The following is an 18,662-nucleotide window of genomic DNA, read 5'->3' on the forward strand; positions in this document are numbered from 1 at the left end:
ATTGGGGAAGCTTGTTGCCACTCAGATTTCAGTGGAGACCAATGGCCTCTGATAGAAAGAAATCGATGGTAAGCAACTGTTGCGATAATGGCAATTCATTTGCAAATGTTATCAGAAGAGGTGGAGAGCACTGGAAAACTGGGGAGACTTGTAGTCACTCAGTTTCCAGAGAACACCACAGGCTGTTTTCATGGAGAGATTCTTTATGACCTGTATGAAAGCTCCTTAAGCCATAATCCCCCTGAACAATATACTGAGAAAGTGCCAAACCGGATACAAACTCTCTAACACGGAGGAAAAAATGAACCACTTGCTGTACATGGACGATCTGAAACTTTTCACAAAAATGAACTAGAGACATTAATACATACCACCAGGCTCTTCAGCCAGGATATCCAAATGGAATTTGGTATGGAAAAGTGCACACTATTAGTTATAAGAAAGGGAAAACTAAAGACGACAGAAGGCATGGAACCACCCAGCCAAACGGAGATGAGGGCACTAAGGCAACAAGATGCCTATAAATACCTAGGAGTACTGTAAGCAGACACCATCAAAGCAATAGAAATGAAAGAGAGAATTAAAAAGGAATACCTCAGGAGAACAAGAAAACTTCTCAAAACCAAATTATATAGCAGAAACATAATAAAAGGCATAAATACATGGGCAGTATCACTAGTAAGATACTCTGGACCGTTCATAGGGTGGACTAAAGAAGAACTGAGACACCTCGATCAGAAGACCAGGAAACTCATGACCATGCACAATGCACTAGATTCGAAGGACGATGTTGACCGACTCTACGTAAAATGGAAAGACGGTGGGAGGGGACTGATTAATATAGAAGAATGTGTGAATGACACCGAAAAAGAACTAGAAAAATATTTAATGCAAAACATTGAAAGAATTATCATAGCAGCGAAAAACACAGAAAAAAAATCAATAAAACAGAAAACAGAAAGACAAAGGATGAGACAAGAAAAGGAAAGTGAGAAGAGAAGCAACTATATGGAAGATTCATAAGGATAACAAAAGAGGAAAATAACGAAAACACTTGGACATGGATGCAAAAAGGACCCATAAGCCGAGAAACTGAATCCCTAATAACTGCAGCACAAAACAACTCAATAAGAACCAACTACATCAAAGCAAAGATCGACAAAACACAATAAAACAAGAAATGCAGACTCTGTGGGCAAAGAGACGAGACAATAAACCATATAATAAGTGAATGCAGCAAACTGGCCCAAAAGGAATACAAGAACAGACACGACCAAGGAAGGGTAATACACTGGGAATTATGCAAACAACTGCATCTCGAACACACAGACAAGTGGTACAAACAGAAGCCGTCAACAGTACTTGAAAACGAGAATCACAAAGTCCTATGGGACATGGACATACAAACTGATAAACCTATCCTAGAAAGAAGACCAAATGTCGTAATAATTAACAAGAAAGAAAAATCCTGTCAAATCGTAGACTTTGCTGTTCCAGCTGACCACAAGGTGAATATCAAAGAAAAGGAGAAACGGAGCAAATACATAGAGCTAGCCAGAGAGCTGAAAGGGATATGGAAGATGAAGAAAATCAAAATAATACCTATAATAGTAGGAGAACTAGGAACAATCCTGAAAACTTTGAAAAAAGAATAGGAGAAATTGGAATCAAAGGAATGACTGGAAAAATACAACGAACAATAATCATGAAAACAGCTAAAATATTAAGAAAACCCCTTGAATGTGGAAACTAACAGACAGGAGCAACAAGCGCGGGCCAGAAAAACTGCTGCCAAGGCAAAACGTGAAAAACTACATGGAACCAAGAACACTGAAACCACATATCTATAAGTTCTTTAACCCAACCCTACCCCTATTGCCACACCACTGTCCCCCCCCAAAAAAAAAGACCGAGACCAAGTAGCCAAGTAGAGTCAAGGAGGAAGGAAATACCGATGATGTGACCAGACGTCAGCCAAATAAGTGCAAAGAGAACTGAGACTTTGGGGAGGCTTATTGCCGCTCAAATTCCAGCAAAGATCAATAGCTTCTGCCAATGAGAAATAAATGGCAAGCAGCTGTTGCGATAATGCAAATTTATTTGCAAATGTTATCGAAAGAGGTGGAGAGTACTGGAAACCTGGGAAGACTTGTTGTCACTTAGCTTCCAGGGAACACCACAGACTGTTTTCAGATATCTGAAGACCTGTGTGAAAGCTGCTTGTGAGCCAATAATAATAATAATAATAATAATAATAATACATACATACATACATTACAAAACTGATATTAACAAAAATATAAGTGGACATATCTAAGTACATCCAGGTAAGAATTAAGTCACTTTTAATACACAAAGAACTAAGGTCACTTCCTAACACTAAGCTTTTTACTACACAAAGAAAGAAGGTCAATTTCTTACAAAATGAAAACAAAGAAAGAGGTGAACTACAGGTCAAGCGAACCTTTGTCTGATGAGCGCATGACTATTGACTGTGGAAAATGGAAACGGGAATGACAAAGAATCTGATTGGTTAACTAGTAAATTTAGCACCACTTGTATAGTCCCATGCAAGAGCCTGACAAATCCCTGCAAGGTTGAAGTGAAGAAAATTCTGTATAGCTCAATTAGCATATATATTTTCATAAATTACTATGTACATATATTTTAATATATATATATATATATATATATATATATATATATATATATATATATATATAATTTTAATAAAACATAATTTTAACAATCTTAAAGGGGATATGGGGATTCACACACACACACACACATACACACACACACAAATATATATATATATATATATATATATATATATATATATATATATATATGTTTTTACAGATCCAATATCTCTGTTGGGATCTATAAGATTTAGACCACACCAAAAGAAGAACACAATAAAATTATGTTTTGTCTAGGGGTTATATATATGAGGAGCCTTCAATAACTTTCCAGACTTTTTTGAACAGGCATTTAAAATTGTCATAGACGCTTGAAAATTCGGTATGTTATTGCTAGTTTTGAATGAACAGCTACAGCAGGAATTGGAATACACCCTACTACAGTCTGATTGTTACAGCTGGCGAACTTCAAAAATGCACTCTGGACATGTGGATATTTTAGAAGAACGATATGCGATAAAACTCTGATTTAAACCTGGAAAAAATGCCACAGAAACGTATGGGATGCGTCAGACTGCATTTGGACCATCTTGCATGAAGTGAGCTTAAGTTTTTGAGTTGCATAAAAGATTAATGGAAGGCAGGAACTCTGTGATGTATAATGAGAGGTGTAGAAGGTGTAAGGAAGTCAGAACACCAGAGTTAATTGGCTAAATAAAGAATTTCATGGATAAGGACAGTCGTGTGTCTATAGGGACAATAAATGTTTGATGTCAGTGTGGGAACCATACACACAATTATCTGTGAGAAACAACTCCATCCATGTCACAGACTATTTGACTAAGATGGGCATCAAGTTATTTCCTCACCCTCCCTATAGTCCAGACCTTGCTCCCTGTGACTTTTAGTTATTCCCTAAGCTCAAGGAAAAGCCTTAGAGGCTGTCGTTTTAAGACAATTGAGGAGATGAAAGAGGCTGTGACGAGGGTTATTGACACCCTCACTCAAGAGGACTTCCATAGAGTCTTCCAGAAGTTGCTGGAACGGTACAACAAGTGCATTGCAGCCGGAGGAGATTACTTCGAAGGGGATTAGAATTTCATGTGTACAACCAATAAAAGTGCCCATACGAAAACATCTGAAAACTTCTTGAAGGTACCTTGTATTTCAAATCTAAGCAGTGATGGATCAATAAAGCTGCTATTTATGCAGAACTGACAAAAACTGGTATTCCTAACTTAAATATGACAGAAGCATGAAAAGGATATTTCAAACTAAGGCATAACCTCTGTCACATCGCCATAATGTTGCACTCTACTAAAGCCTGATTGTCACAGCTGGTGAATTTCAAAAATGCAATCTGGACGTGTGGACGTTTTAGAAGAACGATATGCAATAAAATTCTGTTTTAAACTTGGAAAAAATGGCACAGAAACGTATGGAATTCTTCAGACTGCGTTTGGACCACCTTACATGAATCCAGTTATTGAGTGGCATAAGAGATTAAAAAAGGCAGGGAATCTGTACCGGATGATGAGAGGTGTGGAAGGAGTGAAGATTACAGTGTTGATTGGCCAAATAAAGAATTTCATGGATAAGGATTGTCGTGTGTCTATAGGGACAATAAGTGCACAGTTTGATATCAGTGGGAACTGTACATACAATTATTTGTGAGGAACTGAAGATGCAAAGTTTGCCCCAAAGGTGCTTCATCCTTACAACAGCCTATTTCAGCAAGATGGGCATCAAGACAGTTCCCCACCCTCCCTAGAGTCTAAATCTTGCTCCTTTTTCTCCCTAAGCTCAAGGAAAACCTCAGAGGCTGTCGTTATAAGACAATTGAGGAGATGAAAGAGGCTGTGACAAGGGTTATTGACATGCTCATACAAGAGGACTTCCATGGGGCCTTCCAGAAATTGATGGAGTGGTACAACAAGTGCATTGCAGCCGGAGAAGATCACTTCGAAGTGGACTAGAGGTTCTTGTGTACATTATCAATAAAAGTGACCATATAAAAAAACTTTGGAAACTTATTCAAGTCACATCGTATAATAAAACAAGCAAGAGGGGGAAAATAAATGTTTAACATTTGAACCGTTTGTCCTCAAAATAAACCGACGCTGTAAAAAAAAAAAAGAAAAGAAAAGGAAAACAGAAAACAACATAGACGCTATGATATAAAAAAATTTCAAAGTAAGTTTTATTTAAAAGAAAGGATTAATGGAAGAAATATAAAATATGAAAAGAACCAGATTTAAAACAAAACAAAAAAAAACCATTAGGAGAATAATGATTTTTTTTTTTTTTAATATTTTTACGCCGAGGCAAAAATAGGACAAAAACAAAAACAAAAAAAGCCAAAAAATATAAAGTCAAATTGGTAAGATATGAATAAGAGAGAGAAATATAAGAGGATTGATTATGTTTGACTTATAAGTCTTTGGTTTTTTTTTTGTTTGTTTGTTTTGTTTTTTTGTTTCTGTATGTGCATGCATGTATGGATTTCCTCTTTTTCTTTCTTTTTCTTCTTCTAGAACTGAGGCAGGAATTATTTCGTTTTCATATATATATATATATATATATATATATATATATATATATATATATATATATATATAAATTACAATAAGTTTACCAAGGTAATCAAAATGGTAAACTTAAATATATTATAAATATTAAAAAGTTAATATTTACAAGTAAAATAAACTCAGCCAGATGTAAAAGCTCAATAAAACCGAAAAGGAAATAGAGCTTATAATATGAACAAATGATTAATAAAACATGTTAAAAGACATCTTGAAAAAGAGTTTAAAACATATTTAATTTTTAAAAAGGAAGCACAAGATAAGTGGATAGTCCTTAATCCACGGAGTTTCGAAGAAATACTCTCCTTCTCATCAGAGGGCAGGAATTAGCAAAATGCAGGATCGGATTTTGCATATAAAAGTATTTAATGAAACTACAAGTAAGTCACAGATCTTACTTGGTTAAAAAACAGGGTGAGGTAAGGGGAACAGTAGGCAAAAGAAAAATGATAAAAAGATTTCACATGAATGGATAGTCCGGTGAAGGGTAAAAAACCAAAAATGGTAAATCCAAAACGGTCGAATTTAAAATTTCAATCCAATGGGTAAATTCCAAATGGTCCAAAATAATCCAAAAGGCAGAGTTCCTTGGAAAAAAGCGCAAATGGAATGATTTCAAATCATCAAAAGAAAAGCACTTTACTACACAATTGTGTATATATATAAATGCAACTTTGTCTCTGTGTGTAAGTTCGTTCCTTATAGACTCCGAAACGGCTGAACAGATTTTCTTTAAAATTTATAAAACTTCTGTGTATAAGTCTGGGAACGATCTTAGTTAGGTTTTGTCTCAGAATACCCGGATAATCGATAATCGAAACCTTTATTTTAATTTATCTATCATCGGTAAAGCCATTTTTCCATGTCGTCACTTAGCAACAATGATAGAACAATGGGACGTGAGAATTCTACTGAAGGGAAGTTTATAGCATGTTTTGTTTTGTTTTGTTTTTTTGTATGACCTGGTCTGTAGGTTCAAACTACGCTCGCAATTTTTTCAATATTTTTTTCATCAACTACAAACAATTTTATAAGATTTGGAAATTTACGTGTTTTTTTTTTGTTTTGTCTTTTTTGTTGTTTTTTTTTTTTTTTTTTTTTTGCATGATATGGTCGGTAGGTTCAAACCACGCATGTAAATTTCTTAATGTTATTTTTTTCGTTAACTGGAAAGAAGTTTATATAAATAATTTTATAAAAGAAACAGTAGATTCTTCTAGAGTGCAATGTAGAATAACATATATTTTAGAATAAGTTACTGCATGGACGCATGTGAAGCTTCCTTCCCGGGCGATTTCACGGATTTCGATGATAATAAAAATATAGGAGTGTGAAATATTCGTTGATCATCATTCAATCCCGGGCAACGTCGGGTCTCACTATTAGTATATATACAGTAGCGTCCAAAAGTTAAGGAACGGTCGATCATTTTTTCTTTTTTTTTTGACATAGCTTCTAACTTTATCTATGATAAAGGGGAAAAAAATTTGGTGAATTTTCCAATGTTTAATAATGGTAGTTAAATAAATAAAAAAAATTTATTTTATTTTAAATACATATTAGTTTCTTGTTTTTTTTAAATACATATTAGTTTTTTTTAAATACATATTAGTTTTTTATGGTACGAATTTAATTAAATTTGTTTATATGTTATAAACAAATTTAATTAAATTACTGGTAGCCAAAAGTTAAGGAACGGGAGAAATTATTAATGAAAAAACAAGAATCCTTTCAGTATTTAGTGAAAAGCCCCTTGTTTTCAATCACACTATGGAATATTTTGCTTCAAAACAGAACTAATCGTTCACATGTTATAGAGGAGATATTATTTCAGGATTTTCTTATACATTCCCATAAATCATCAAGATTTGAGGGGGGAGGGTTCTGTGATCTTATCACCAATAATTTTCCAAACATTTTCAATTGGCTAAAGGTCGGGTCTCTGAGCTGGCCAATCCATAATGCAAATATTGAATCTATTTGGCTCTTCTAAAATTATTTTTGCTTTATGGCATGGTGCGTTGTCTGGCATAAAGATATCAGAATCAGAAAGATTAGGTACCACATGTTCTCTAATAAATTCTCTGTACATTCGGGCATTTACTTTTCCATGAATCCTCACAAAGGGGCCAGTTCCTTTTGAAGATATAATGCCACATACCATTATACCAACCCCTTTAAATTTTACTGTACTTTTAACGCACTTAGGGGACAATCTTTCTCCATTTTTTCTTCTGACATATGGTCTTTTGTCTGATCCGAAAAGAATCAATTTAGATTCATCACTAAAATGAACCTTTCCCCATTTTTCTCTTCCCAAAACAATTGTTTTTCGGTGAATAACAATCTGGCCTTTTTATTTTTAATAGAAATTAAAGGCCTTGAGCATGGACTTCTTGAAAATAATCTAACTTCCTTTAATCTTCGTGAGATCGTTTGCCTGGAAATTTTTTGTCCACGGCTATTTTCTTTAATCTTGGCAGATATTGAACTGAGCCAATTGATACACCTTCTATTTGCCGACACATTACATCGCTGAAACTGAATTGAACAGATATAGTGGCAAATTTCATCAGCTCAACAAATATGCTTTCAGAAATGAAATGATATCTGGCTACGACATAAAAACTCTGTACAGATATCTATAATCCCTAAAATAGGACGTAAGTAAACAGGTTGCTAATGTCATTAGAACATATAAAGTTATAAACAACCTTAAACTTTTGAATAAAGTTAGCAAAATAAAAATGATTTTTTAAGAAAGTATTTACTGTAATCTTCTAATACTGCTTGTAAAATATTAAAGATCCATTTTGCAACTTGATGCTGTGATGACCCTACTATAGATAAAATGGGCTTTAAAAGGATATCCGATTTGTGAGTTTTAGGTAGATCGTATAACTTTAGGTAGATCGTATAGTTTTAGGTAGATCGTCTAATCTCAAAGGCTATGCACGAAGGAAGTACACCATTTTTAATCCACTTGACTAATTTCTTTTTGAATTTGGTTTCTAAAGTGGTTGTTGAATCAAGAGTTGCGACAGCGCGTAATTTTACAAATTTCTCCGTGTCATTCAGTATGACAGACAAAATTATTTAATACAGGGGTGATATGAAATAATATATACTTTTTAAACGGTTGTTTTATGTCTGTTTTTCTTAATTATATATTGGAAAACTTTTATGTAACATTAATTCAATAAAATTGTTTATATTTGAATGACATTTTTAAAATGTTAATTTAATAATTCATATTATTTGGATTCATCAGACTACTGTTCTCATCTTGAGTGTGATTTTCACAACGTTCCGGTCGATGTAACCTCCGGCCTTCTTCAGGTGTATCTTGTCGAATTCGGGAATGCTTCTGTCGAACTCAGGAATTTGGACGGAATTTCGAGCGGAACCCTTTATTTACATCACGGGGGTAACGTATTCTTGTTCCGTCAACCATGACTGGATAGAGGTCTTTAGTAATTCGCAAATATATTTTTCGATCGCTCACACTGGGGATTGAACCTTCAACCTTCAGGAGAATATGACTTTTTACAATTGATTTTTCCAAGTACTCTAGCCACTGCACTACGGGTCCTTGCGGACTATTATGGTACGAATTTTAGGAGCTTAACCATTAGTCCGATGGATCCAAATAATACGAGCAACCAATCCTCATCTCAAAAATTCAGAAACATAAATTTAATAAGTTATGTTTTAACGTGAATTTCCACAGACAGAAGATAACCTGCCTGACATTTTTTCTAACATAAAATGGAGTGCTTACCTGTACAAAAAGGCTCGTACACTGTCTGAATGTATCTTGAGGGCTTCGTTACAATTGAGAATTGCTTTTGTATAATTCTTTTTCATGGCAAAATACGCAGCTCTGCTCATGTAAACCTACATAAGAAATCAATGATAAAATGTGTATCTTAGTCACAAAGAATAATTTTTTTCACGTTTGAGAAATAAAAAGTATCCTTATGGCCAACATAAATCTATGGAAATTATAAGTGAATACTTTAAATATAAATATTTTGCGATGCAACACTCTTTGTCAAAAGTGTATTTTTTTTTAATGTGAATAAATGGAAAACCGTTGTGGAAAACTGAAAATATTCAGCTTTTGTACTGTATTTCTTCTTTGTCGCAGCATGCTAGAGTCAGTCAGTCCAAACGAAGTCTTTTAATCAAATGTCATGAAAAAGTTGTCTTTTTAAGTGAACCTATGCGCATTCATCTTGTCAAGAGCAAGCGCTTGCTTTTACCAAAGGAAGTTTCGTTCCAAAAAACCAAAATTATTTTCAGTCTATAAAATAACTGCATATAGTAAAGTCTCTCATATCGAAGATCAGACATGTTTTATGTGTGCTTACGTTTAAAAATCCATTGTTTGTTTTTGTGCATATGCGGACGGAAATTTGATATCTAGCAAAGTACATTTGATGCTATGAAGTGTTTTGTTGAAATGTTCGGCTTTTCATGCGTGTGTTTTGTCTAATGGTATGCTTGTCGTTAATAAACCTAAATCCAAAAGGTAATTTTGACTATGTAACCACTATTTTGACATATATATATATATATATATATATATATATATATATATATATATATATATATATATATATATATATACTCTTCAAAATAGTTTTTATGTTACAATCAGTTGTTATGGAAACGTGAGATTGTAGGCTTACAAAATATTACTGACAGTAATATTCTATAAGTTATCCTATCTAAACAATTTTCTCTCCTCTGATGAGATGGTAGACATCGAAACCCTATAGGTTAAGGAGATTAATTTTCTAAAGCGTTCTTTGTCTTGCTTAGAATAATAAAAATTCTTTGATATAAAACTCAACCACTTCATTTCATTTCAATGAGAGTTTTTTTAAATTCATTGAATTACAATTTAATATATATATATATATATATATATATATATATATATATATATATATACAGAGAGAGAGAGAGAGAGAGAGAGAGAGAGAGAGAATAGCCAAAAATAAAACTCATTAAATTTAGCGAGGTTGTTGTTAAGGCTCAATAAACTGATTAAGATATTATTTGATTCAATTTAGTTTTTAAAAATTACTATTGGTTGTGACAATAAATCTATCGTTTAATTCTAAAAAGATCTCATCAGTTAATGAAAGGTTTAGTTCTTCATCGAGGCCAGACTTTTAGTAAAAACACTGGCCTCGATGAAGACATGAGGCTCCGAATGTCTGGTGAGGTCTTTCTAGATTGAAACGATAAATTTATTGTTGCAACCAATGGTAACTGTGTTTACCTGAATTTAATAAAATATGTATGCGTGTATATATATATATATATATATATATATATATATATATATATATATATATATATATATGCAGCATTTTTCCTTTAAGCATATTTTATTACATAAAATGGGCAATTTATGTTCGCGTATTTTTGTCTTGATCTGTTCCAGTTTCCTTATGTATTTCTTTTCTTCTAGTGGGAACTAACCAATGTTTCGAAAAATATGCAGACATAACTAGGCCATCATACGTAATGAAATATATATATATATATATATATATTATTATTATTAAGTAATGTGATTGATAATTTAAAATTTAAAAATCAAATTATAATTAAATTAAAAATCCGTTTCATAAGAAGGAACAACAACAAAATCAATTATCTGTACGATCGTTTCGGAAAACAATGCTTTTTATTGTGGTATACATCAAGTTATGTACAATAATTATATATAGATTTTTGATAAGCAAGGTCTCCTCATCAGCAAATTTTGAAGGGTTTTTATTGAATTTAATAATAATATAATTATATATATATATATATATATATATATATATATATATATATATATATATATATATATATGCCGTGTGTGTGTGCCGTTTTCAAGCAATTCCAAACTATTGTGAGTGAAGAAAGAGTTTGCATAGCATTATACTATGCTTTAATATTTTCAGTTATCAGTCTCATCGTGAGAAATATTTTAAAAAAATGAATAATTTCACTTGTATATGATATAATACCTTTCACTTCCATAACTGATTTCAATAACTCAGTTTGGCAGAGGACCGGTTGCCGCCACTGATATATAGTGTTGAATAATGGGTCAGGATTGCCAAACGAAAAATGAGTTAATCGTCCTTTTGAACTCCATTGATACAATGGTCGGCAAGTCAAAACACGAGAATAATTTTTTTTTTATCAATTAAAAATCACGGGGCAAATGTTACTGGAAATAATTAAATAATTAAAATAAAGGATTTGGGCGAATACGTCAGAGGGAGGTGTCCGGGACGATCGATAGCAAGTACCCGTATTCAGGGTGTGACCTTAGAATTAAAACAAAACATTTTTCCAGTGATGAACACACTCTTTTAAAACACATAGAACCGTTCGATCATAAGAGATATAGGGTATGACTGGACGACATACAGAAATACTTTAGTGGAACGTGTTGCAGATGAAGATAAATGTAAAATCACTTTTTTACCACAAGGATCTCGGTCGTCCAATTCTTGTACATGTTAATACCAATGTACGGATAACATGGGACGAATTTAAAAAGTCGTTGGAAAAATATTACAAGATTGTTGCAAATCACAATGTGCTTACAGTCGAGTTAGCTAACGACAGGCAGAGTAGAACAGAAAGAATTAAGAAATATATGCGGAGGATAGTACGGCTGGCGGAGGGCGCATATATCGGAATTAATGAATGGAATAAAGTATTCAGCTAGCAAGTGCTAGGATATTTTGTAGTGTGCCTCAAAGATCGAAAGGTTAAGATGGCAGTGAAGGACGAACTGCAAGACCTACAGACAGTCTATCAGAAAGCTTTATCCATAATAAAGTGGAAGATACTCCTTGAATCAAGTCAAGACTATGAAGATGAGTCTATAGAAGTTAATCACACAAGACGGCGGATTTAAGTTAAAGCCTTGAGTCCAGCTAGATCCTCAAAAGACGAGAATTAGGGAAAAGGGGGGAAAAATAACGGGACTGAAAGTAATAGGTCAATATATAAAACACGGGAGAGGGGAAAAAAAGTAATCCGGTTAGGACGTATCTAGAAAATAAGCGATGACCCGTTTGTACAACGCCCAACGAAACAATGAGTACCGACACACATAGTCGGTAATATGGGCACACCACTGTTTCTATTAGGATAGAACGTATAGAGCTCTGGTGGATACGGAAGCAGATGTATCAGTTTTAAGTAGCAAGATTTACAAATAGTTTAGATAGGGACCTGAGTTACAAAAGAAAAGGGTAAATTTTAGGACTGCTAATCAGTCCCCCTTTATTATTTATGGTCGTTCCCGATTGTGCGAGCGATTAGGAAATCATTTCACCTCTCATGACTCCTTTGTCGTAAGGAATCCTAACAGAAGTATAATGTTAGGCTTGGTTAGCTTATGGAAAAAGACGTGTGAATTATTTTGATTTAGGGGCCTTAAGAATGTGTAATGATTATGTAGCTTTGATTAAAACAATCAAATGTTAAATTCGATACACTGCTGCCAAAAACTCGCCACTCCAAATCTTGATACACTGCTGTCAAAACTCAAATCCAAATCTCAACACTCTAATGTCAAAACTCAACACCAAATTTCAACACTCTAATGTCAAAACTTAACTCTAGAACACGACGCACTGCTGATAACACTTTCAACTCTGACATGCAAATCCAAAATCAACAATCTCTGAAAAATCAGGCTTTTTATATCCAACCGGAAGCATCTCATTTGCATATTAGGTGACAATATTGCAAACATATAAATAGAAAAGGCGGTCATTTTTTTTTTCTTTTTTCTTTGTCTACACAGAACTCTACGGACTGCACACAAACAGGTTTGTATTAAGTTTTTAAGTGCTCAGTTACAAAAGAGCAATTTATTTTGCCTTTGGTAGCTTTTTAATCCACAGTAGCCTTAGAGGAAGATGTTCATATTTCGGCAATAGTTGATTAGCTTATAAAATCGTATTAAACCCTCAGCACCTGCATAAGTGTATGACTCGTACAGATTTTAGATACGCGGGAGGAAAAAAATATGAGATAGAATAACTGAGCAGTGGATATATTAGTAATTTCAGTGTTATCAAAGAAGATGAGAAAGAGAAATGCTGGGTATTGGCGCGATGTATGCTCCGCAGAGCAAGCAAGAACAATAGGTAAGATTAGGACGTATAAATAATACAACTAGCCCTTTTGTGTGACGGTACCCATCCGAAAATCGAAAAAAAAGAAAGAAAATCTTGGTTTCTTTCTAATTTTCGTTAGACATGAATATGTGCGGCATATAGTAGCGGCTTTCCATTTCAAACTTGAAATTGTGAATAAAATTAGAAATTTTTAAATTTTTAAATGACAAAGATTGGAGTAGTAGGTCATGCATTGAAGTGTATATCGGTATTTGACAAGTTTAAGAAAAAAAAATGTTTATAGAACTGAAAACTAAGATTGCTCCGACTTCATTTATTCCTATTGTGATCTATATTATTACTATTATTATTATTATTATTATTATTATTATTATTATCATTATTATGTTATCATCATCATTATCATTATTATTATCATTATTATTATTATTATTATTATTATTATTATTATTTACAATTAAAACAAAAAACATTGGAACTGTTAACGGAATGGAAGTTAAAATTCACAACATAAATTAGGCATTACAAACTTTATTGAATTGAAAATCACGAAATGATGGTCAATAGAAATAATAAAAACAAAAGACTTGAACGAATACGCCAGAGAGAGAGAGAGAGAGAGAGAGAGAGAGAGAGAGAGAGAGAGAGAGAGAGAGAGAGAGAGAGATAGGTGTTCGAGACGACATATAACAGGACCTGCATTCCAACCGACCAGCCAAAATCTGCCATTCTCTCTCCTTGCAACAACCAGCCACACGACGAATGTCAAAATAAAGCCGGCTGTTTTTATAAACAACAAAAAAATTCATTTTGTGCGCAGACGTAACACTAGTTTTAAAATCGCCTTACATCCAGTCATACTAATGTATCTTGGACGATAAAACAGATGTAGATGAGTAGAAAAATATAATACTGCGGGGAGGGTGGGCAGTATATAAAACCATTATAGATATCATTATTAGTGGAACCTGTCTCCATGGGAATTAGTGCTATTAACTGTCGGTTGGATACTGACCTTAGGATGGATGGGCTAGCCATACTGAGGAACTTTGATAGAGAGAAACAGTCTCTCTGTGGATGACTTTATACGCCCTCTCCTTTCTTGAGTTGAGCACTATTGTTAGTAATATTACATGTTACTACTTTAAAACAGCAAATACATTATTGTGGGAATAGTGGGCAATGCATGTATACAAGCATTGTAAATGCCATTACTAGAGCAATTTGTCCACGAGGCCTAGTAGTTAGAGCTACTTACTATTGACTCGATCGTTATTGGTTCAATTCTTGGCTTGTGGATGGCTATATACAGCGGAGCCACTATCTTTAAGAGTATATCTGAGAAAATTGACCACATCCTGTCAGCTCATCCTTCAGCTAGCATTCACATTTGTGGTGACTTCACTGTCCACAATATGGAATGGCTGACCCACTCGAACAAGACAGATGATGAGGGGAGGTTCTGTCATGATTTTGCCATTGCCTATGACCTCACCAAGATTGTTCACGAACCCACCCGTGTGCCCAATACTTCTGGTCAGTATGCAAGCCTTCTAGACCTTTTTCTCACAACTTCCCCTGAGCTATGTTCATGTTCCGTCCTGTCTCCTCTGGGATCTTCTGACCACTCGGTTGTATCAGTTAAGATAAAAACAAAATGTAATAAGTCTTCAAACGTACCTCTCCACCATACAGTATATCGATACTCTATGGCTGACTGGGATAGCTTCCGTACATTTATATCTGATCTACCTCTGCATTCCATGTTTAAAAAGAATGTGTTTTCTATAATGTCAGACCTGACCGAATGGTTAATTGTAGGCATAGACCGGTTCATACCATCTAAAAACTTCCAACAAAAACCTACCAGCCAGCCATGGTTCTCCCCAGAATGTGCTGCTGCCATTGCGCACAGAAATCACTTTTTCCATAGCTACCAATGTAATAGATGCTCTGAGACTAAAGCTGCTTTTAGGACTGCCAGCAACCACTGTAATAAAATGCAAGGGAGCTATATGCTCAGTCTGTTAAATCCAAAGTAGCTGAGCAGCGGCTTGGTTCCCACCAGTTCTGGCAAATAGCAAACAGGATCTTGAACAGAAGCACATTTGCTGTATATCTTGCAGAACGAAAACTATATTGCATGTCACTAAGAAGGTTATTTCTGCTGATCATCAATGGACCTGAGGTCATCTTCTTTCAACTATCATCAATGGACCTGAGGTCATCTCATCAGCATCAGACAAGGCCAAACTATTTGCCAAAAACTTTGCAGCTAATTCTACCCTATGCGACGAAGGCCATCAACTCCCCATATTTCCTCCTATAACAGACGACACGCTATGCAACATACAAATATCTGTGCATGAGGTCGCCAAGCTAATCAAGAACCTTGATTCCAGTAAAGCAACTGGCCCTGACGACATTCCAATTATAGTGTTGAAAAAGCTTCAACCAGAACTTGCCCCCATACTTACAAAACTGTTTAAGCGTTGCCTTAAGGAGAAGTGCTTCCCAACACCCTGGAAAACCTCATCAGTTTGCCCTGTATTTAAGAATTATGGTGCTAAACTATCTCCCTCTCAGTACAGAACAATAAGTCTCTTGTGTGTCATGAGCAAGTTGCTGGAATCCATATTAAATAGATAAGTAGTCAACCACCTCAGCAGAAATAACCTTCTTAGTGACATGCAATATGGTTTTCGTTCTGCAAGATCTACAGCAAATGTGCTAACGGTTATATCTCATAGGATTAGTGAATCTCTCGACAAAGGCTTCCTTTCTAGGGCAATTGCTCTTGACATATCGAATGCCTTCGATAAGATATGGCATAAGGGCCTACTTCACAAGATTTCCAGCTACAGTATAACTGGAAATGTTTTCTCAATTATTAAATAATTTCTATCTGATAGGCTCATAAGAGTAGTAGTTGATGGGCAGAAATCAGAGGCCCCCAGTATTAATGCTGGAGTCCCTCAGGGGTCAATCCTGGGCCCAACTCTTTTCCTGATCTACATCAATGATCTCCCAAAACACATACTTAACTCATTTGTTGACATCTATGTTGCCGACACGACCATCTATGGCAACATATCTAAGGCCGTAAATGACAAAGTTCTCTCTGATTCTCTCTTCTCTGATCTTGAGTGCATGGTACAGTGGGGGAAGATGTGGCTGGTTACCTTTAATACATCTAAGACCAAGCTCCTATCTTTGCATCATCAACGCTCTGATCCACATCTAGCATCAATTAAAATGGATGGCTCTCGTCTAGGGGAGACGCTATATTTTGATAAGCTTCTGGGATTGACCTTTTCTCCTGACCTGAAATGGAACATGTATATCAAGTTTGTTGCCAAGGTCGCTGGAAAAATGGTAGGATCCTTCTACCACTCCAGAAGATATCTCACTGCTGATACAATTCTCTATCTATATAAAAGCCAAGTACGTCCAAGAATGGAGTACTTCTGCCACATCTGGGCAGGAGCTGCTAAAAACAGCTTATCCTGCCTTGACAGAGTACAAAATAGACTTTGTGCCTTAGTGGGGGATGCCATTTTCTCTTCCTTGCAACCTCTCTCCCACAGAAGAGACATTGCGAGCCTGTTTTTGTTTTATCATTACTCCCATGGCAAGTGCTCGTCTGAACTCCAATCTCTGGTCCCCCCTCGCCAATCTTTCACGATAAATACCCGTCTAGCTGAAACCACTGTCAAAAATTTTCCCCACTCTTAAACTCTGCCAAAACCAAAACATAGATTCCATAAACAAAGCTTCTTTCTTAGAAGTGCACGCCAGTGGAACTCTCTTTCGTCGTCCTGTTTTCCACCTGACTACAACTTGGATGTCTTCAAGTCCAACATAAACAAATTCCTGGTGAACCGCCCCCTTAAGTAAGACACTTTATCAAATCTCCAAAACTAACAATTACTATGATACTATCCCATTGATTACTGTACACACAATAAACCGTATCCCCGAGTAGTTTCCGGGCCTTGATAAGTGGTAACTTTCATGTAAATATATATATATTTAAAAGAGATAATTGAGAAATTATCAATCAAGTTTTTATAGAAGGAAACATAACAAAATCATGTTTATACGTACGATCGTTTCGGAAACGATATTCTTTTGTTAATTTGATATTTACAAAATAATATGGAAATTTGATAATTTCACAAGTATTAATCCCTCACCCTTTTCTACTTATATAGCTCTAGGTAATTACACCTATAGAACATATCATAGATGCAATACTCAGAGGACAGCACCATTAAATATATTTTACTGAGACTTTGCTCATGTCCATCACACACACACACACACACACACACACACACACACACGCTTTCTCTCTCTCTCTCTCTATCTATCTATCTATATCTATATATCTATTTAGCCACTCTGGTGGGTCGTGGGCGACGAAACACATGTCAGTGGATAATTATATTTTAAAAATAATATATATACATATGCCGCTCCCCATTTAGGGGTTACCAGTTTGGTCAAAGGGAAAATTATTCCCAACTCGCATTTGGGTGAGGGTGCACTTTCGTATAGATGGTTGAGTTCGTTCAATGTGTATCGCTAACAAAAGCAAATAAAAACATCTACATAAAAACGCGATACATTCAGTAGTCGAGTGAGCTGATCCTGTGGTGGAGGTTTGGGCTTCTTATCATGGGGTCCTGATTTCGAGTCTCGCTAGATTCAGCCACTCTGGTGGGTCGTGGGCGACGAAACACGTGTCAGTGGATAATTATATTTTAAAAATAATATATATATCTATATCTATATATATATATATATATATATATATATATATACATATTCAAAACATGAAGGTTAAACGATCAGACACGTGCTATATTTTTATTTTTTGAATAAACTTTTATTTAAAATTCCTAAATTTCGCGTTACACCAAAGCCCTCATTAGGACATATGTAAATTTTCATCTAAATCGTGGATTTCTATTAATTTTTATGCACGTGTGCATGATCCCATCGGACTAGATGATACAACCTCTCTCTTGGGTACCATGCAATAGATTCGAAACCAGAACGTTCAGTGCTACAGCCTTAATCGTTACTCTAGCATTGTTACTTTCTAAGCTACCGACAAATTGTTACAAAAGGTTAAAAATTAAGCGGCTTTAAGCTATGAATGTTTCATTTTTAGCATGTACACAAATAACAGCAGGAGTAATCTTTTATTCTGCCAAATTCGCCCGTTTTGTTTTCAATTTTAAACCTTCAGCAAC

The 18,662-nt window shown here is 34.8% G+C and overlaps 1 protein-coding gene across 1 annotated transcript in view; it reads right to left on the reverse strand.

Annotated features, from left to right (window-relative positions):
* The window catches only part of LOC145254614 (uncharacterized), a 1,033,347-nt gene that overhangs the window by 99,204 nt on the left and 915,481 nt on the right, over nt 1–18,662 (reverse strand). The window contains exon 44 of the mRNA XM_080113229.1: nt 9,009–9,124. Within this exon, the coding sequence (XP_079969355.1) occupies nt 9,009–9,124 (116 nt within the window). The remainder of the gene's footprint in view (nt 1–9,008; nt 9,125–18,662) is intronic.

The sequence above is a fragment of the Euprymna scolopes genome, chromosome 3 (assembly GCF_053919585.1).
Source record: "Euprymna scolopes isolate OS-2025 chromosome 3, ASM5391958v1, whole genome shotgun sequence".
Lineage (NCBI taxonomy): Eukaryota > Metazoa > Mollusca > Cephalopoda > Sepiida > Sepiolidae > Euprymna > Euprymna scolopes.